Here is a 20,713-nt window from a genome sequence, read left to right on the forward strand (position 1 = left end):
AGAACCAAACCTGGTCCACCTAAATCACTCAAGCAAGCAAGCAAATATGAGAGGAATTTAAAAAATAAGTTATTGCAGAAGCATAACATCACAGATTAAGTTATACACATGGAACTTGGCCCTATACAGAACAGTATATAATATTATTACCATTTCATTAAAATTCCTGAGTTTTTATTTTACACAACAAATGATACACAATTACAATCAGAAAGTTCGATTTCGATACTGAATGCAAGCCTGTAGTGATGTATGAAATGAACGGAATTTGGTTCGCGTTTGGCGATACTTCTTTATCACTTTTGAAAAAAAAAAAAGCTTTGATAAGTAGGTACTAATTTACTATCCTTCGGACACATTTATTTACCTTTACAGAAGAAACTACTTACCGTAATTAGTTCCTGTAGCATTGTCGAACATCAGGAAGGTGTGTGATTTGGGAATGTTTCAGAGCTGAAATTCATGTTATTCGTTGAAAATTAATTCTCCGACGGAGATAGCGTTTGGCGCGTACATCTGCGTATACCATGAAGTTCGTACACCTTCATACACCATCACCTTCATACACCGTCGTGACTATCATGACGTGTCGTGATTGTGTTTTGTTGGTATCCAGTGTTTCGAACTGCCTGCGTTTGCGACGAGAGTTAGAACTGTGGATCGAGGGTTTGGAGAATGACGTGTGGTGGGTGTGTTGTAAAGTTTGTGCCGGGTGTGGACAAACCATTGGCGCTAGCCGCACGAACCATTGGCGCGTGGATAGGTTAGTAGGGCCACGCAAAGGTTTCAATAGTTAAAAAGATAGCCCCCGGAACCATTGGCGCTGGCCCCACAAACCATTGGCGCGTGGATAGGTTAGTAGGCCACGCAAAGGTTTCAATAGTGAAAAAGATAGCCCCACGAACCATTGGCGCTAGCCCCACAAACCATTGGCGCGTGGATAGGTTAGTAGGCCACGCAAAGGTTTCAATAGTGAAAAAGATAGCCCCACGAACCATTGGCGCTAGCCCCACAAACCATTGGCGCGTGGATAGGTTAGTAGGTCACGCAAAGGTTTCAATAGTGAAAAAGATAGCCCCACGAACCATTGGCGCTAGCCCCACGAACCATTGGCGCTAGCCTCACAAACCATTGGCGCGTGGATAGGTTAGTAGGCCACGCAAAGGTTTCAATAGTGAAAAAGATAGCCCCACGAACCATTGGCGCTAGCCCCACGAACCATTGGCGCTAGCCCCACGAACCATTGGCGCTAGCCCCACGAACCATTGGCGCGTAGATAGGTTAGTAGGCCACGCAAAGGTTTCAATAGTGAAAAAGATAGCCCCACGAACCATTGGCGCTAGCCCCACGAACCATTGGCGCTAGCCCCACGAACCATTGGCGCTAGCCCCACAAACCATTGGCGCGTGGATAGGTTAGTAGGCCACGCAAAGGTTTCAATAGTGAAAAAGATAGCCCTACGAACCATTGGCGCTAGCCCCACAAACCATTGGCGCTAGCCCCACGAACCATTGGCGCTAGCCCCACGAACCATTGGCGTGTGGATAGGTTAGTAGGCCACGCAAAGGTTTCAATAGTGAAAAAGATAGCCCCACGAACCATTGGCGCTAGCCCCACGAACCATTGGCGCTAGCCCCACAAACCATTGGCGCGTGGATAGGTTAGTAGGCCACGCAAAGGTTTCAATAGTGAAAAAGATAGCCCCACGAACCATTGGCGCTAGCCCCACAAACCATTGGCGCTAGCCCCACGAACCATTGGCGCTAGCCCCACGAACCATTGGTGCGTGGATAGGTTAGTTGATTAGGTTGGGATACATAGTTAAAATTTGGTGTCAGAACGCGAAAAATAAAGTTAAAAAGAAATAGATTTGATTAAGTTTGTCGACGGGCTTTTCTTGGGTTCCGAAGGTTGAAACACTGCATAACAATTGAAAATCGAGAAAAAACAAAGCCGATGCGTCATTCCTACGCGTTATTATTTACGAAGGTGTGCGCGCCATGTTGTGTGTGAGGCAAACGGAAAGGTAGGAGGAAGAAGTAGTCGTAAGGTGAAAAATTGCTCTTACTTTCATCAAACCAACGTCAATACACGTTCAGGAATGTTCCGCGAAGCAGATACGTAAGTTTGAATGTCAAAAATTTGGCAAAAGAGAAGCCGGACGCGCAATTATGTAGGAAGGTGTACTCGCGATATTGTATCTCAGGCAAGGGAAAACACCTACCAGAAAGACGTTCTGGTAATGTGAAAAATTGCAATTAATTTCATCAAAACAACGTTAATACACCTTCAGGAATGTTCCGGGAAGCAGATACGTAAGTATCAATGTCAAAAATTGACGAAACCAAAAAAATAGAGGTGTCCGAAGGATAGTAAATTTTTACCGATAAGTATTACGCAGTGATTTCATACAATGTTAAATTACGATTTCATTAACTACATTAGGCAACACTTACCGCATCCCCAAAATAATATTCTAATGACAAGAATCAGACGACATAATTTCAAAATTTAAGCAGACTGGTCGGCCGGATGAAGCTACTTATCCAAATTAAAAACTAAATAGTGTGTGTAGATAAAAGAGTTGTAGAATACGTACATTGCCGGTGCTATTTTTAAATATTACACGTATTTTACTCACATTCTCGCAATAAAATTTAGTACAAGAAAAGGTTCGTGAATATGGACAGGAATTTGACTTCAGCCGGTTCGCGAGGAACAGTAGAAACACAGAATACTAACTACGGTCAACCAATCTCCCATAAGACTGAAACAGCCCTGATGCGATGTGTTGCACAGATTACATGTGTTCTTTACAGCAATGCAGTAAACTTATTCGGGAATGTGAAGTAACATGTGGCGGGATGCGTCCTTAAGGTACTTTTTATATATTTTTCGTCGGCGTGGGACAATAGAAAGCACTGTCTGGAACTCCAAACAAACGGTAAATTTCTCGTATCGGACAAACGGCTGAAATTTGGGTAAATATGCGATATCGCCCGAACGGAGTTCTTCAAATTTACAGGAGAAAGTACTTACTGAAATGAGTTTCTTTAGCATTCTGGACGTTCTTCGAGGTATTTTCTTTCACAGAAAGTAAAAACTTCGTAGTGTAATGCTGCCGAACAAGAATTAATTACTTTTTATGTAAGAAACTTGCATTGCCTGCCATATTATGCCGTTGTTTCCATTGTGTGCGTGCAGATGGCGAGAGCGTTGAAAGTCATGCGATCTCTGCAGGGTTTCCAAACGTGCCCACGTAAGTTAAAACCTGCAATTTCAGAGCATTTTCAATGCCTTCTTTTTACGAAAATTTCTATTTTTAACTATGTTCGCCGTGCTTCCTTTTTTCGATGAATTTAGGGGTGAAATGAGTGCTAATGGAACCTAACCTAACCTTGTGTGAATGGTTTGTGGGGCTACCCATGGATGGATTTTGGGGCAAACGTGAATGGTTTGTGCGGCTACCCGTGGATGGTTTTTGAGGCTAACGTGCATGGTTTGTGGAGGTAAACATGAAAAAAAATCGAAATAGTACGTAATTTTCCGTCATGAAGGTTTGAAGTACTGCCTGCACACTGAAAATCGACAAAACACAAGCTGGCGTGTCATGATGCACGTTGATCCATTACGAGTGCACTCCATATTGTCTATTACAGAAGCGGAACAAGTAAGACAAATAATCAATCGTAATATGAAAAGTTGACAGTATTTTATGGAAAAAGGCATAGCTTTACCTTAAAGAATGTTCCGCAAGGCAAAATAGGTAAGTACCAGTGGTAAAATTAAGGAAATAAATGAGTGAAAAGTGTCCGGGTGTTATCGCATATTTACCGCATAAACAACCCTAAATGCTTTTGTAGTTGGGAGGGTCTCAAGCATGGCACCCCTTCGAACCTCATGTGGAGAGCCAGCAACAAGTAAATATGGCAATACTCTGGCGAATGTTTTGTTGATGAGGAAACAGTAATGTTTGCGTGAGATACTTTTACATGTTCTTGTTGACAAATAAGACTTTTTGGATTTACAATCAGTGCTAATTTCTTTCAGCAAGGCTTCAAATTTACTTTCACAATTACTATCACTATTCTGTGATACTTTTTCTTTCTTCAATGTGTGACGTCTGGGTATATCACGAATTCATTACAAATGATTGAATAATTCCTTGATGATGCACGTTTTCTTGCATACATCTTGTTTTTACATCTGTTTTTTTTTTTTCGGTAACACTACTATACCGGAGACGGATTTCTTCAAATTTACAGGAGAAAGTACTTACGCAAATCATTTTCTGAGCGTTGTTGATGTTCGGGAATGTAGTTTTGATCAATTTTAATGCGAATGCATGTGGTTTTCTACGAAAATCTATTTCAGATGCGCTATTGCTGCTGCCGCCATTTGCTTTCTGCACGAGAGCACAATACGCTCTCGTATTTTCCGTAAATGCTAATGAACGAAAGGAGTGCTAATGTAACCTAACCTAACCTTGTAGGCATACCTCGTCTCCGTGATGGTTTGTGGGGATATCATGAAATTTTGGATAATGTCAATGGTTTTTGGGGCTACCCGTGGATGGTTTGTGGGAAATAAGGAACAACAGTAAGTGCTCATTAATGTAAGAAATATACATTATTTTCGTTAAAAATTCATTATTTCACCTAAATAAATGTTCTGCAATGCAGAATAGTATGTTAGCAATGTAAAAAATTGCGAAATAAATCATTGATAGGTGTCTCCGGTATAGTAAAGTAGTACCTTTTTTTCAGCAATGAATTGCACTTTTCCAAACTCCAAATAGTGGTATTTACTTTTAACAAGTTTGAAATTTACTGTAACAATCATTTTCACTGTTCTGTGATACTTTGTTGTTCATTTACAATCGTTAAACATTTAGAGGTGTTCCCCTTTATTGGGTAAGCCTAGTCTAACATTGGAAAATATTGTGGTGAGCTGGAGCGGATAAGACAAAAAGTGGTAACATTACCACCACTCTTTTATTAAAACGTGGGGTAACTCTTTACTATAGGTGAGACGGATTTCTTCAAATTTACAGGAGAAAGTACGCAAATCATTTTCTGTAGCGTTGTTGAAGTTGGGGAATGTAGTTTTGATCCATTTTAATGCGAATGCATGTGGTTTTCTATGAAAATCTCTTTCCGACGTGCTATTGCTTCTGCCGCCATTAACTTTCTATATGAGAGCACGATGTTCTGTGTGTGAGGTGACGTAAACCCCATAGTCAGTGTTTCAACCCACGCCATGTCGAGGATGCATCGTGAAGTTGTTGCCGGGTGTGGAAGATGACGTGGAATTTGTAATTCAACACGGAATCTTGAAAAAATAAGTGAAATGCAGGATGTGGAGAGTTAAAATTAAATGAATTCCTTGTATTTTCTTTCATCGAGAAAAACCGATGTTGTCCGTATATGCTAAATTGAACGAAAAGGAGTGCTAATGGAACCTAACCTAACAGACATACCTCGTCCCCGTGATGGTTCGTGGGGCTATTGTGAATTTTTGGGCTACCCATGGATGGTTTTTGAGGCTAACGTCAATGGTTTAATAATTACTCTTTGTCAAAAATTGAACTTTTTTCGGTAACATTATGTATGAGGGAAACGGATTCCTTCAAATTTACAGGAGAAAGTACTTATGGAAATCATTTTCTTTAGCATTGTGGAAGTTCCTGAATGTAGATTTGATCCATTTAAATGTGAATGCGTGTTGTTTTCTGCGAAAATCTCTGTCCGACATGCTGTTTCTGCTCCCGCCATATGATTTCTGCACGAGAGTGCAATGTTCCGTGTGTTAAGATGATGCAACCCCGTAGCCAGTGTTTCAGCCTCACCGTGTTTTCACTAGAACATGACGTGTCGAGTATTTTTAATTATTTTTTTTTAACTATGCTTGCCTAACTTAACCTAACCTAACCTTACCTTACGGAAAATGGTTTTTGGGGCTAACGTGAATGGTTTTTGTGGCTAAGGTGAATGGTTTTTGGGGCTAACGTCAATGGTTTGCGATGTATTAGCATAATTTCAAATCCGGACACGAAAGTAGATATTTTCCGGTGAACGAGGTTGCAACACTGCATAAATGGACAAAACACACTCAGAACGCCCCCTAAACCAGTACGCTATCATGGCCATAATGTGTTACAGATTCGAAACAACAAGTAACAGTAAGTACTCGTAAATCTAAGAAATAGACATTGATATGCATTATTTCACTTTAGGAAATGTTCCACATTCGAAAATAACACGTTAGCAATGTAAAGAAGTCGGAAATATATGATTCGTAGGTGTTTCCCTCATACGATAATAGTACCCTTTTTTCATGAAAAAATTTCGTGAAGTGTTTTTAATTTTTTTTTTAAATGTAGGTATTTTTTGGTGGACAAGGTTGCAACACTGCATGCACACTCCCAATCGACAAAACACTGGCACAACGTGCGATGAACGGGTAAACTATCGCCATATTGTGTGTGGAAATAGGAAGAACAGTAAGTACTCGTTAATGTAAGAAATAGACATTATTTTCATTAGAAATTCATTATTTCACCTAAAGCAATGTTCCGCAATGCAGACTAGTACTAGCAATGTAAAAAAGTGCGAAAGAAATGATTTATAGGTGTCTCACCTAGAGTAAAGTAGTACCAAATGTGCAAGTTGTTATGTGACTAGTATGTTACCATTGTAATAGTATTTACTATTGAACTACTGTACTCTTTCACATGCATATTTGATGTGCCATGAAGTATGTACTAAAGAACCATTGATTCTCCACCGATAATATTAATGGAAAATATCTTCTTATTGTCTGTTTGGTAACATTAGGGGAAGTGCTAAGGAGACTGCTAATATTAGTGATGTGGGGTGTAAGGGGTGCTCCGCTCCTTCCATGTAGTGCACCCAATAGTCAACCTCACTTCCACATAGTACACCCTGGACTGCAGACTAACGAGGCTCTGGCGACTGGCCCCATGGCCAGTATAATTCTGTGTCATCCTGTGTTTTGTCCTTATTTGTGCTGAGCACCCTTTTTAGCCTCAGCTTTTAACCAAGGTGAGGAAATTTTAGTTTTCAGAAACACTTTTATTTTTGTTATCATAAGAAGCTGGACCCCGTATAGTGTGACGGGTGCAAAATAACCTCAGTGCTGACACACCCAAAGTATTTTAATTAAAAAAAAAAAAATAATAATAGTGTTGTCTGAATCCAAAGTCCAAACTACCTACTCCTATGATTTCTCTTTATGACGAAGCATTTGAATTGTCTCGCAAGAAATTCATTTTGTTGCATTTGGTTATAAAAGGAGCGAAAAAGAATAAAACATGCTTTCTTAAATAAATATGACTGCCAAATCTACTCCGACAACTCTCCCAACTTATTTGGGTGATACGTGATGCAACTTTTCTGTGCACTTTCGATGAAGAGTTATTCATCTGCTGTAGGGGCTGAAACAAGTAAATATCTCATGTACGAGCTCTTTTGTGAGTGTTCATTCATCGATGTCATCTAATCATCATTCATTCTCTTTGATGCAATTAACTTATGGACTATTCAAAAACCTATCATAACCTTGCTGTTATAAGCTCGCAAATATGACACTTTCCATGACTGATCAGTAGGGGACGGATTTTAAGGTGCAAAATTATGGTAAGGAAAGGGAAAAAAGGTTCTGAAAATGTTCTCAAAAAGGTGCTGATAAAATGAGTTTATTGAGGTCTACTCCAGTTAGATGAACATTCTGTATTAAACACTGTAGCAGTGGTAAACATGGTATAATTTATATTGTATCATTTCATAGCTCATTCTGCTTTACAAAGTGAGACTATAGGATTTTATGTGGCTGTTAAAGAAGAGTGAAAATCGTATATTTTTCTGTCCCAGTTTTTTAACAAAACATGAAAGAAAAGGAAGGAAGAAGATGCTGAAGCATGAAAGAAGGGTACAAGGGGATACATGTGCTAATCTCACAGAAAGGTGCAACAAAGTGTGTTCATTTTACTTGATTTCAAGTCCTAAAATACATCTCAAACAATCTGCATAAAAACAGCTATATTTTTGGAAAGGTGCCGCACTATAAAATCCGTTCCCTATGGATCAGCATTGCAGCGAGCATTCCAGTCTTGAGTCAAGCCTAAATTCAAAGACATCATTTCAGAAAGATTTGTTTACCAATTAACTTGCTGCTTATAGGGTCATTCCATGTCAAATCAGCATGGACCTCATTCTTACATTTTTTGATTCAATTGAATTTTGGTATACTGGAAGAACCACTTGAGGTAGGAAAATATGCAACTTTGCAATTCCATGTCTTTTGTATTTCCGAAATTACAGTGTTGCAAACTGTGCGATGTTGACAATATTTTCCAACATCTTGTTAACTTTAAATTACAATATTTCGGCAACCAGGGCACCTATAGAAGTGATTCATACAGCATTGGAAATGTCTTGGAAGGCTCTTTAACACAAGATCTAGAATGCCTATTGCCAGGTTAAAGAAAGTAATTGAAGGTGATATAAAGAAAATTTTGGTATCCATTTTCTCAAAAACTGGTCTTTTAATTTATTTAAAAATATTACATGTCATACATATACTATTACTCAATAAGTATACAAAATTTAAAAATGGGACGCCAATGGGATCCGGAGTTATGTTAGATTTATGTTAAGGATGATAACAGATTTTTATAGTCAAATTCCTAATATTCAAAATTAAAAGTCTAACGTAAATCAAATACAATATTGTTTGAATGAATGTACATGAATCTGATGTTTAAATTCCTGTTTATTGTAAAATTCAGGGTGACTCAAAAGTCCAGTTCCATAGCCAACTCCGTTATTAGTGCACATAATGAAAAATGAAAGGAAAGGAGAGTTTGTGGAAGTAGGTGAGTTTCAATCTAAAGTGCTTGAAATTTCAACGTAGCATGCACCGTTCAGGATGTACACTGGTACGACTATAATTAGTAACCAAACATGCCAAGAGGGTTGCTGGAAAAGTTCCTGCAAACTACCACCAACAGTGGCACTAGTGTTCTGCTATTATAAAAATCGGAAGAATAGACCTTTTTATGTTTAAATTATCTTTGATTGTTTGTTTAAGCCTATTCATTTATTTTTCACATCAGTTTGAATTACGTAGTAGTTTCGTGTGAGAAATGGAAATTTCTCGTGAACACTTTCGGGCAATGATTTTTTATGATTTCAAATGTAGTTTAACACTGAAACAATGCATCGAGCGACTTCATTTGGCTTTTGGGGATGAAGCGCCATCCAATAGGACTGTGTACAATTGGTTTTCAGAATTCCAGGGTGGTCTCACATTTCTCAGTGATGAATTTCGTGAAGCTCGTCCATCCACATCTGTTGTTGCTGGTAATGTTGATGCTGTGCGTGAAATGATTGAGAGAGATCGGCATGTAACATACAGTGAGATTCAGGCATCCTTGAACATTGACATGAAAGCAATACATACCATTTTGCATGGTCATCTGAACATACAGAAACTTTCAACCCATTGGATCCCACACAACATGACTGAAGCTCAATAACAGACTCATGTTAATTGGTGTAAAGAAATGCTCAAAAAATTCAACCGAGGCAAGTCAAATTTGGTGTACTACATCGTTACAGGGGACGGAACTTGGATCTATTCATACGAACCCGAAACTAAACATCAATCTACTGTTTGGGTGTTTCAAAGTGAGCCAAAACCAACAAAATTTGTTTGTTCAAGGAGTGGTGCCAAGCAAATGATTGCTTGTTTCTTCGGCTATACCACACATGTGGCAACAATAGCTTTAGAAGATCAAAGGACTGTAAATGCTGAGGGTATACAACAATTTGTTTGCCAGAGGTCATCTATGAATTGCGTAAAACAAACCTAAATTGTCACGCTATTATTCACCATGACAACGCCAGTTCCCACTCAGCACACCAAACTGTTGATTTTTTGTCCAGTAAAAATGTGTACCTCTTCACTTGTTGATTTCACATGGAATGCCCCTGTAGCTGAATAAGTCTTCCAACAGATATATAGGGACTATAAACACAAGACCCTTCGGCTGGAAACTTTCATGTACCTTCCCCTCAATCCCTGCAGCTCTGACCATGGTGAAGTCTACTCCACCCCTCCCCTACTGTGGAGCACGATGCACACATAATTTCTGCAGTGCCTTAATTTTGAAACAACAGAGTTGAGGAATAGTAGCAAAGGGATAATGAGTTGGGAGAGTTGCGCCACAAATGCATCCATTGTGGTAGCATCCCAACAGGTGCACCACTGGTGCGCCGAGTAGATACAGCCATTTTTATTCTACTGTCTCTTATTAGATTGAATTTGTTTCCAATACTTCAGAATTTGTTAGGTTATTAGAGTGTATATTTTCATCATCATTGTTTTTTTGTAACTATCAGTGATGTGCGGTGACACCTGGGGTACCAATCAGTGGCTTGCTGAAAGGGGGGGATGTTGGTTTGGTCATACCACTCCCCCCTTTAGGGCTCAGTATTCCCTAAAAAAAAAAGAATGTCAATAACAGGAAAAGATTGCAATTGTGCAATTCATGAATGAGTACTAAAAAAAAATATACGAAACCCCTACCCCCATTCAGAAATAAAGAACGATTTGATTTGGCTACTAAGCCAAAGATCCTGGGTTCAATCTCGGCTTGGCCATGTGTGGTGGAAAAGCGAAGTAAGATAAGCCAAATCAAGCAATCATTCAATGATTTGATTTAATTTTTGTTACTTAGCGTCACTTTTTTTGTCACATTTGGTTAATTGTGAAGATGATGCAATAAAATTAATGAAGGGACAAACACAAAGAACACCCATACCCAGGTCAGGGTTCGAACCTGGAACTCCTGGTGTTGTAGCGCTTTGTGATAACCACTCCCCCACGGTTGGTTGATTTGGTGTTGTAAGTCCACTTTATGCACAGAAACAAAACCGTAACAGAACACACTTTTTTGTAGTTTCTTCAATAATATTAATTTGGCCTTTTGAATTCTGAGATACATTTTTCATTCCAAATTATTTCATTATTCACTGCAGAGTACAACACATAGGAACAAGAATGTACACTCATCACGGGTTTGAATCCTGGCCTGGATTGTTCATATGAGGTCCCTTCATCAATTTCATCATATCACAACTCATCCTCATTTTCGCGATAACCAAATGTGGCAGAAAAGCGAAGAAAAATAAACCAAACCAACAACAATATCAAGGTGCGTTCTCTTGCCCTAATAAATACATCCGTATTTATGACTGTTAGAGGCCAAGAGATTAGTATATTTAAATAAAACACTCCTAAACCAAGAGTGTGAGAGAGAGAGCCTGAGCACATGTTTGTAATTTAATCATTATATATTCCATGTTTAAAAAAAGAAAAGAAAAAGAGAGCATAACATTATTGTCTGCACATAACATGTTCCCATTTCATAAATAATAAAACTACATCCCATATTATACATGCAACGTGTAAAAGGTTGTGTAAATACAGAGAACATATGTACTTCAGAAATTTTTCACCTGAGTTCTTTAGAGGATTTACAAAGGAATCAAAGGGACACCAATCCCCTGTCTGTCCTATAGGCGATAGACTGGGGGACCTGAAAGCATGGGCTTTCAACCATTGCAAGGTGGGGGGGAGCGATGGGGCAAGATAGGTAGAGGCAGAAATCTCCCTTTTCCTTCGGATGGCCGTTTGTACCTGGAACTGGTGAGGGGGAGGAAGAGCAAGCTAGGCCAGTTTTACCCCCGGATCGCACCAAGGGTTGAAAACTGCATGAAAAAAAAAGTGTTGCATTGAACTGCAGCTTTAACAAGACAGTGAATATTTTGATTGAAAATAATTAGAGATGTGAGATTCATTGATCTATCTCTGCTAGACTAGCTACTGCTCAGTGAACGTCGCTCGTAACCAGAAGTGTGCGGTAAGGAAAGGCGGGGCAAGCACCGCTTGCGTTGTTTTTTAAAACACTTTTGATATCTTAAGTCCGTGTTTTTCAATGCCTTTATACACCTTAGAATGGAATTTATTTACTATAAGATATTTACATTACAGAATTTTCATTTCCCCTATTTCCTGTTCTATTGGCTTCAAACATAAACGGGCTGCACCCTTGACGACGCTGGGCGATGCGGCACAACACACTGCGTTAGATGAAGAGGACTGCTCGCCTTTCTCCCCGCTTTTCGAGTGACTTATGCAGTTCTTGCATGGTCACTGGCGATCCCCGTTCACGAAGAAAAAAGACCGAGGCAAGCAACCCCAAGCCCACATCTGTTTTTGGCAAGGGTGTTGGAAAGAATTCGTCCACACTGGCCACAAGGTTGCTAACTTCCAGAATTTTCTGTGCGTCCGTAGCACCACCTCACGCGGTACGATTTTCATGTTTGAAACTATAGTAATTAACAAATTACATTATGAAGTTAGCCAGTGATCACCAGTCGTACGCTATTTATAAGAAATGAAATCACAGCCGGTACTTGAACATATCCATCATGTAGTCAGTTACTCTGAAATATGGAGGGTATGTAACACTGCAGGTTGGGTGAAAGGGAAGAAGCGTGGGTGCTGCGGATGCGTGTTGTTTTTTACTGTGATATTGTGCTGTGTTTTTCTGTTCTTTGTGTAGTGTTTTTGTACCTGATGTAAAAGTATGATTCTACATTGAAAATTTCCGCCATGGTTGACATACCAGACGAGCCATCGATTTGCAGTGTTGCAGGTAATGACTTGATTATTAGGGGCCTTCTTTCAAAACAATTCAGTTCGAGAACATAACGTGAAAGGTTGGAGCTTGTGAACCATAAGCGACCGTGTCCTGAATTGTTCATAACCAAACCAACTAAGAAAGATGGGAAAGTTTTCATTAGGCAGTTTAAAACATCTCGGTACAACAATATTATGTGGTTATGTGGCAGCAATGATCTTAATAAATTATTTTGTTGGCCATGCGTTTTATTCAATACAAATTTAGGGCCATGGAACTCAGTGGCGTGCCCAAGGGGGGGGTTTATGTGGGTTATAACCCCCCTCTCACCAAGTATTCCTAAAAAAGAACGTCAAAGGTAGGAAATATGACAAAATGAGGGCTGACTACCAAGAAAAAGTATACATAACACCTCCCTTTCGAAAATCCTGAGCACGCCACTGATGGAACTATACAGGCTACGGTGAGTGACTTGAGCAATTTTTATAATGCAGTGCAAAGACATGAACGTTCGCAGAATCACATCTGCGCTTGCATCCAAGTGAAGACAAGTCACGATTCATAATTCTAGCCAAGTAAGAAACCGAAACCCATCCGTTTATTTAATATCGAAACTTTATGCTAATAGGATGTTTATTATTTTCAGGGTTAAAGAATAACGTAATTTAGTTTACAGTTGCCCTCAAATATGAGGTAAATCATAATTTTCTTCATGGTTGGAATTTAAAAGTTATATCGAAAGGCTGTTTTCCTTCTTTAAAAACCGTGCAGCGAAGATTTGATTTTACGGTATGTATGCACTTCACACACTCAAGCCCGATGCTTCACCATTATGCACATTATTGTTAGTAGGGATGTGTGTAGGCCTATATTATATTTGAAATTGTTATAATTAACCGAAACGAAAAATTCACCCATCGCTTGCCTATCACGAAAGGTCAGGGCACGCCCCTGCTCGTAACTATGAACCTCCTTTTGAACTAACAACATATATATATATATATATATATATATATATATATATATATATATATATATATATATATATATATATTAGTATTGTGCTGGATCTGTTACATTTAGTTCTGTGTGCTTACATCATGTCCATGTGACCATTTTCTGCTTTTTTATTTTCAGTTTGCTAAAATGAATCGTGAAGGAAAAGAGATGCCAAATATTGAAATCGTAGAAAAATTTGAAGCTTTGTCAAATGAAATGTTCACCGAAATTTCAAAGAGTACTTCTTGTGTCAAGGCAGCTGATTCAGATTGGTAAGTTAGTGCATTAAGACTTCGCATATTTTGCTACTTAATGTTTTTAATTTGCTTTTAGATAAACATTTTGTACACTTCTGTTCACAAAAAGTGGCACACTCGTTTGAGTTGAAGTCCAGCTTTGTGGCCGGAAGTACAGGTGAAGTAAGTGTTTGGAAAGCAGCAGTGTTGCTTACTATCAATCAATTTACCATATACAGGGAATTTTGTTTATCTCAAACTCAAAGGAAATTGCTTACGGAAATATTGCAGCATAAATATTAATGTAATAGAATTTCTACGTCTGCAATCAAAGTAATGTAAATGTGAAATATTCTTGAAATTTATTTTAAAAAGAAACTCGTTTTTGACGTTCGTGATCACAATTCGTTAGAATACGAGGGCCCCGGGTTCGAATTTAGCCAGAGCATGGGTGTTCTTTTTGAGTCTCTCTTCATCATCGTGAGTAGCTTAAAATGGAAGAAAAGCAACACTAAGTAACAAAAAGGAAAAAAAATGCAAAAAGAATAAGTGAGACAGAAATAGTGCTGTTGCAATTCCTGAAAATGATGCAAAAAAAATCTTTCGGAAATAGTGTTATTCTAGTCCAAGAGAAGGCTTGAAGGATAAATAAAACTCCTTCCCCATACACTTTGGCAAACAGAATCGCAAAGTTGGGACTGAATAAGCGATGGGAAAAATAATAGAAATCCTAAAGGAAGAAGAGTTTTTATCACAGCCGAGGGGGCACGGGCATATCAGTCATCCAAGCTATTAAAAATAAGTCAGTGGTTGCCCTCTCATTTAACTTTAACAGTAAATGGAATTTTTGTAAAGTAAAAATTGTCGGGCTTAACTTGGTGCACGTTGGTCTCGTAATGAAGCACAATAATAGAATTGTGATTCTCGTAAAATTCTTACCGTAGATTCCAAAATAATGACTCTTCCTTTTGAAGTAAATAGTTTAAAATAATATAATTTATGTGCCGTTGGTTAATGAGATTCGTCGTCACATAGCAGAATCCGTTATATATTTGGGAACTAGAGACTGTTAATCATTTAGTTTTGGAATAGCTAATCTTCCACAAAAGCACAACTTGCCAACGCCTTTATTAATTTTCATGCACAAGCTTCACTTGTATTTTGTCACCAATGTGTACAGTATATGAACCCTATCTGATGAAGCGTATTGCTTTCAAATTAATGTAGTTAGAGAGAAGCTACATCAAAAGTTTCAAGCTTGGCAGGAAAAGATGCAATCTTATGGACGAATTACTCAAATAACTTTGTTTCTTCACCGTGCCTTTTGGCCATGTCGGTTAAAGGCCAGCTTTGTAAGCTGAAATACTAGGTTCGAATCCCCATGTCTCCAAAATATTTTTTCTTACCAAATGGGTGCTACATAATGTATTTTATTCTCATCCCACCAATTGCAGCCTGAAACTTTGTTATTGTTTGCGTGCAAATAAGAAAATATGTATTGAAACTATATTACTGGTTCAAAGAACATGACTGTTACTCGAGACTGCTTGAAATTGAGATTTTTCAGTTGCTGCTAAGCTTCGATATTTACAACAAATGCTAAAATTAAAAATTGTTGTGTGATAAAACACACCGTTAATATTCTCAAGAAGGAAAACAATGAAATTAAATGAGTAAGTTGTGAGGAACATCTGCAGATGTATTTTAAGATGTTCCATCATTCACATGTCTCTCTCCTTGTTTTATACATAGATAGATATTTACAAGTAATCCACTCGATGAATGCTCGCACCTTAAGAGTAATTTTCAGATGGGAAAGAAGAAAAGCCTGGTCCAAATTGTAAAGTCCAGACGTGCGCAGATTGTAGATGTTATTATCAGAAACAAACTGAATTATCATTAACTACAATTATTTACCTAAACATCACTCATATGCATGCAGTGCTCGAAAAATCTTCTTAAGAGCTAGGTGGCAGTTCTGAAAATCAGGTGCCAGGAAACCACCTACTAGCAATTGTACATACTATAAGATGCTGAGCCTGCCCTAGTGGCAGAGTGGTTAGCACATCACGCTACAATGCCAGGGGTCCCGCATTCTAATCCTGGCCTGGGCATGTTCATCATATCATCATTCATCACCATTTTCACAAATTAGACAAAATTGGCACAAAAAGCGAAGTAAAATGAAGCAAATCAATCAAAAATCAATCAATCTATAAGAAGCTGAGCATCACCGTATTCAAAACATCGCTAAATCATGTGAGAAAGGGGGAGATGGGGGGTTTGGGAACAAAGAGTAAAAAATTGTGACTTATTCTATGGAATGTTCACAACGTTGATAAAAAATAATTTGTGAACTTGTGCTGTACTGCAATTTGAACTTAGAATCTTCAAAATTTCGTTAATGCAACTTTAAAACACTGCAATATTACAGCAAAAGATCACAGTCGCCAGGCTGAAATTTTTAGTCGCCATGGCGACCTGATGACCAGGATTTTTCAAGCCCTGTTCATATGGCACGTAGAATGGAGCTGTAAAATATGTCTTTTGGATGATTAGCTGTTTGAGTTATTTCATAGTGCACGAGTAAGTGTTTAGATCAACCCTCTCTTCTAGATCTGTAATTTTGTAAATGTCAAGGAATATCATTTGATCCGGTTGCAGGAGTTATTACTAAGAATTAAAATAAACTACTTTTAACTAAAATTATCGACCAAAATTGCTTTCTAGTAGTGTTTGTATAAAAAGAAAGCACTATATTCGGTGACTATATAATTCATAAACATGATGGAAAGTTTGCCTGTCTCTTTTTTATCTAGGAATGTGGATTATTTGATTTTTATGTTGGAAAATGATTAATTTAATTTTTTTTTTTGGACAGTTAATTTTATAGTTCTCCAGCTTAATTGTGAGCTGTTAGAAATTGATAAATTTCATGACATAAGAGAGACTTTCATATGTTGTGTTGTAAATTAGTCCCCTTGTAATAGTGTGGCTCTGGATTCGATAGCAGAATGCAGGCACATAGTGGTGCAGATCTCACTTGCAACTGTAAGTCCTGTCCCGAGTATAATTGAAGTGAGAGTGAAGTATCCACAGACTTTTGACACGTTTTGAAAAAAAAATACTTTGCCACGTGCCCCTGTGAAAATCAAGAGATAATTGAAATAAATGTATAATTTTTCCTTCTCCACGTAACCTCTAAAAGTGCAGAAATATAGGTTTCCCGTTAGCACCATATGTTTTTACATCTGAATGTTTCCTATTGAATTGAACTTTGGCAGTTTTCGAAATTACATATTATACATCGATGGCCAAAATAAATCGAAATATCAAAATCTACTTTCGAATCTTGATACACTTCGCTGTTTATCGCGTAAATAAAGAGAAGAAAAAACATCTGGTCCTGACAGAATTCGAACTCGCGACCCTTGCAGTTTGTTAATTTATACCAAAGCAAAATGAATTGTTTCTGTTTCTCGGTCACAGAGAAGAAGCAGCTGGATTCACATGACTACGTCACTGGTGCTTACCTTACTCGAACATGGCGAATACTTGACCTTGGCAGTCTAAAGCAGCTCCCGTGAAAGTCAACAGACAAGAGGAAGCTTTTATTCAGATAGTTCGTAACAAAGATACAAACTTTCCATGGAATGTAACGTCGAATTTACTTAAAACCAATTCATACGATAAGTTACACCAGACGTTACCTGCGTAGTATAATGTATATGGAAACAACATATTTGTCCCTTTCATCCCTCTATACTGCTTTGGTTGTATTGCTATTAATATTAGATTGCATTCCGCATTCAGCTGTTTCGCTCAAATTGCACCTCAAAATAATAAGTATAATATAAGCTAACGGTTACCCGTCTGACTACCATGCTCAAGGCCGGTTCAAATCTGGGAACTTTTCTAACGTTGGAAGCGGCCCCGGCGCCCACCCAGCGTCGAATAACATGAAACCCTGGAGGGTAAAGGCAGTCAGGGGCGTGATGCTGATCACATCACCCCCACTCATAACCGGATCAAGAAAAAAATCTCAATTTCAAGTAGTCTCAAGTAACAGTCATGTTCTCTGAACGAGTAATAGTTTCAATACAAATTTTCTTATTGGCATGCACTTTAATTTTTTTAAGAAGAATCATTCAAACAGCTAATTATCCAAAAGACATATTTTACAGCTCTATTCTAAGTGCCCTATGAGTGATGTTTAGGTAAATAATTGTAGTTAATGATAATTCAGTTTGTTTCTGACAATAAAATCTACAATCTGCGCACGTCTGGACTTTACAATTTGGACCAGGCTTTTCTTCTTTCCCATCTGAAAATTACTCTTAAGGTGCGAGCATTCATCGAGTGGGTTACTTGTAAATATCTATCTATGTATAAAACAAGGAGAGAGACACATGTATTACGGAACATCTTAAAATACATCTGCTGATGTTCCTCACAACTTACTCATTTAATTTCATTGGTTTCCTTCTTGAGAATATTAACGGTGTGTTTTATCACACAACAATTTTCAATTTTAGCACTTGTAAATATCGAGGCTTAGCAGCAACTAAAAAAAAAATCTCAATTTCAAGTAGTCTCAAGTAACAGTCATGTTCTCTGAACGAGTAATAGTTTCAATACAAATTTTCTTATTGGCATGCAAACAATAACAAAGTTTCAGGCTGCAACTGGTGGGATGAGAATAAAATACATTATGTAGCACCCATTTGGTAAGAAAAAATATTTTGGAGACATGGGGATTCGAACCTAGTATTTCAGCTTACAAAGCTGGTCTTTAACCGACATGGCCAAAAGCCACGGTGAAGAAACAAAGCTATTTGAGTAATTTATCCATAAGATTGCATCTTTTCCTGTTCAGCTCGAAACTTTTGATGTCGCTTCTCTCTAATTACATTAATTTGAAAGCAATATGCTTCATCAGATAGGGTTCATATACTGTACACATTGCTGACAAAATACCTGTGAAGCTTGTGCATGAAAATTTATGAAGACGTTGGGAAGTCGTTTTTTTGTGGAAGATTAGTGTTTCCATCCCTAAATGGTTACGGTTTTCTAGTTCCTGTCAATATAGCGCATTCTGCTATGTGACGACGAATCTCATTAACCAACGGCACATAAATTATATTATTTTAAAGTATTTATTTCAAAATGAAGAGTCATTATTTTGGAATCTACGGAGACATTCATTCATTCGGTAAGAATTTACGAGAATCACAATTCTATTATTGTGCTCGATTACGAAACCAACGTGCACTTGTAAACAAAGTAAAGCCCGACAATTTTTATTTTACTAAATTCCATTTACTGTTAAAGTGAAATGAGGACAACCACTGACTTATTTTTAATAGCCTGTATGACTGGTGTTGGGGGGGGGGGGGTACCTCCTCTCATGTGCCCCATTGGCTGTGACATAAAATCTTCTTCCTTTAGGATTTCCCATCACATATTCAGTGCCAACTTTGCGATTCTGTTTGCCAAAGTGTGTGGGGAAGGAGTTTATTTATTCCTCAAGCCTTCTCCTGGACTAGGATAACACTATTTACGAAATTTTTTTTTTGCATCATTTTTCAGGAATTGCAACAGCACTATTTCAGTCTCGCTTATTCTTGATGTGTCTTTTCCTTTTTGTTATTTAGTGTTGCTTTTCTTCCATTTTCAGCTACTTGTGATGATGAAGAGAGGCTCAAAAATAACACCCATGCTCAGGCCAAGTTTGAACGCGGGCCCTCGTATTCTAGTCAAAAACACGTTTCTTTTTAAAATAAATTTGAGGAATACTTCACATTTACATTACTTTGATTGTAGACATGGAAATTCCAGTTCATTAATATTTATGCTGCAATCTTTCTGTTAACCCTTTTCTTTGAGTCTGAGAGACCCAAAATTCCCTGTATATGGTTAAATTGATTGTTAGTAAGCAACACTGCTGGTTTCCGAATACTTAATTTGGCTGTACTTCCACGAAGCTGGACTTCAGCTCAAACGAGTGTGCCACTTTTTGTGAACAGAAGTGTACAAAAATATGGAATTGAAAATTCTTTAAATATTTTAACATGTAGACTGGAGTTTTAGTTTTGACTTTGTAGCATTTAAATAAAAATCAACAGAATTTTCCTTGAATGTACTGATTAAGAAAAAGTACTCTTGTATGATGGTCAAATGTATCTGTCATTCTGTATATCCATTCATGTCTACTGTGAAGATATGATAAAAACTCTCGTAGTCATAAAGACAGATGGACTTAATCAAATGATAACGTATTCAACAAAAATAAGCTTGATCAGCTAGTCCCACTGACCGAGAGAGGCAACAATCATTTAAGAGTGATGTTTTGTTATCTCGGAAACACTTAAATATGATGATCCAACATTTTCTTCACATAAAATGTTAACGAGATATAAATTATGTTGTTTTGCATGTTTGTCTATCCATGGAAGTCATGAAATTGAAAGTTTACCACTGACACATTTTTAATGCCTTAACAGGCATGGTGCCAGATTCTAACACAATGGGCGGACCATCAAAAAAAGTTTACCATTTCCAAGAATAATTCGAAATAATTGCTAATGTTTTCCACAAATTATATCTTGTATTTTGATCCTTCTTCATGGAATTATGATAAACCTTTATCCACTACATTTGTTATTTTCCATGTTTATTACTCAATTTATCTAAGGCTACAAAAATCTGCGACATATCTGTAAACATCTCTATAAATAAATTGTCATTT

At 37.8% G+C, this 20,713-nt stretch overlaps 1 protein-coding gene across 12 annotated transcripts in view; it reads left to right on the forward strand.

The window, feature by feature from the left end:
• The first annotated feature begins 2,032 nt into the window (after positions 1-2,032).
• The window catches only part of LOC145988576 (uncharacterized), a 140,629-nt gene continuing 121,948 nt past the window's right edge, over positions 2,033-20,713 (forward strand). For 6 of the 12 annotated variants that reach the window (XR_014441767.1, XM_083123544.1, XM_083123545.1 and 3 more), the window contains exons 1-2: positions 2,790-2,944; positions 13,868-14,001. Coding sequence is in view for 11 of the 12 variants with exons in the window: in XM_083123544.1 (XP_082979670.1) it covers positions 2,855-2,944; positions 13,868-14,001 (224 nt within the window). In the remaining variant the exon portion in view is untranslated. Of the gene's footprint in view, positions 2,316-2,744; positions 2,945-3,183; positions 3,260-3,381; positions 3,767-6,382; positions 6,503-13,867; positions 14,002-20,713 lie in introns of those variants that run through there. The other 6 variants (XM_083123539.1, XM_083123538.1, XM_083123540.1 and 3 more) reach the window with 6 other exon arrangements.

The sequence above is a fragment of the Lepisma saccharinum genome, chromosome 6 (assembly GCF_977018435.1).
Source record: "Lepisma saccharinum chromosome 6, izLepSacc3.1, whole genome shotgun sequence".
Lineage (NCBI taxonomy): Eukaryota > Metazoa > Arthropoda > Insecta > Zygentoma > Lepismatidae > Lepisma > Lepisma saccharinum.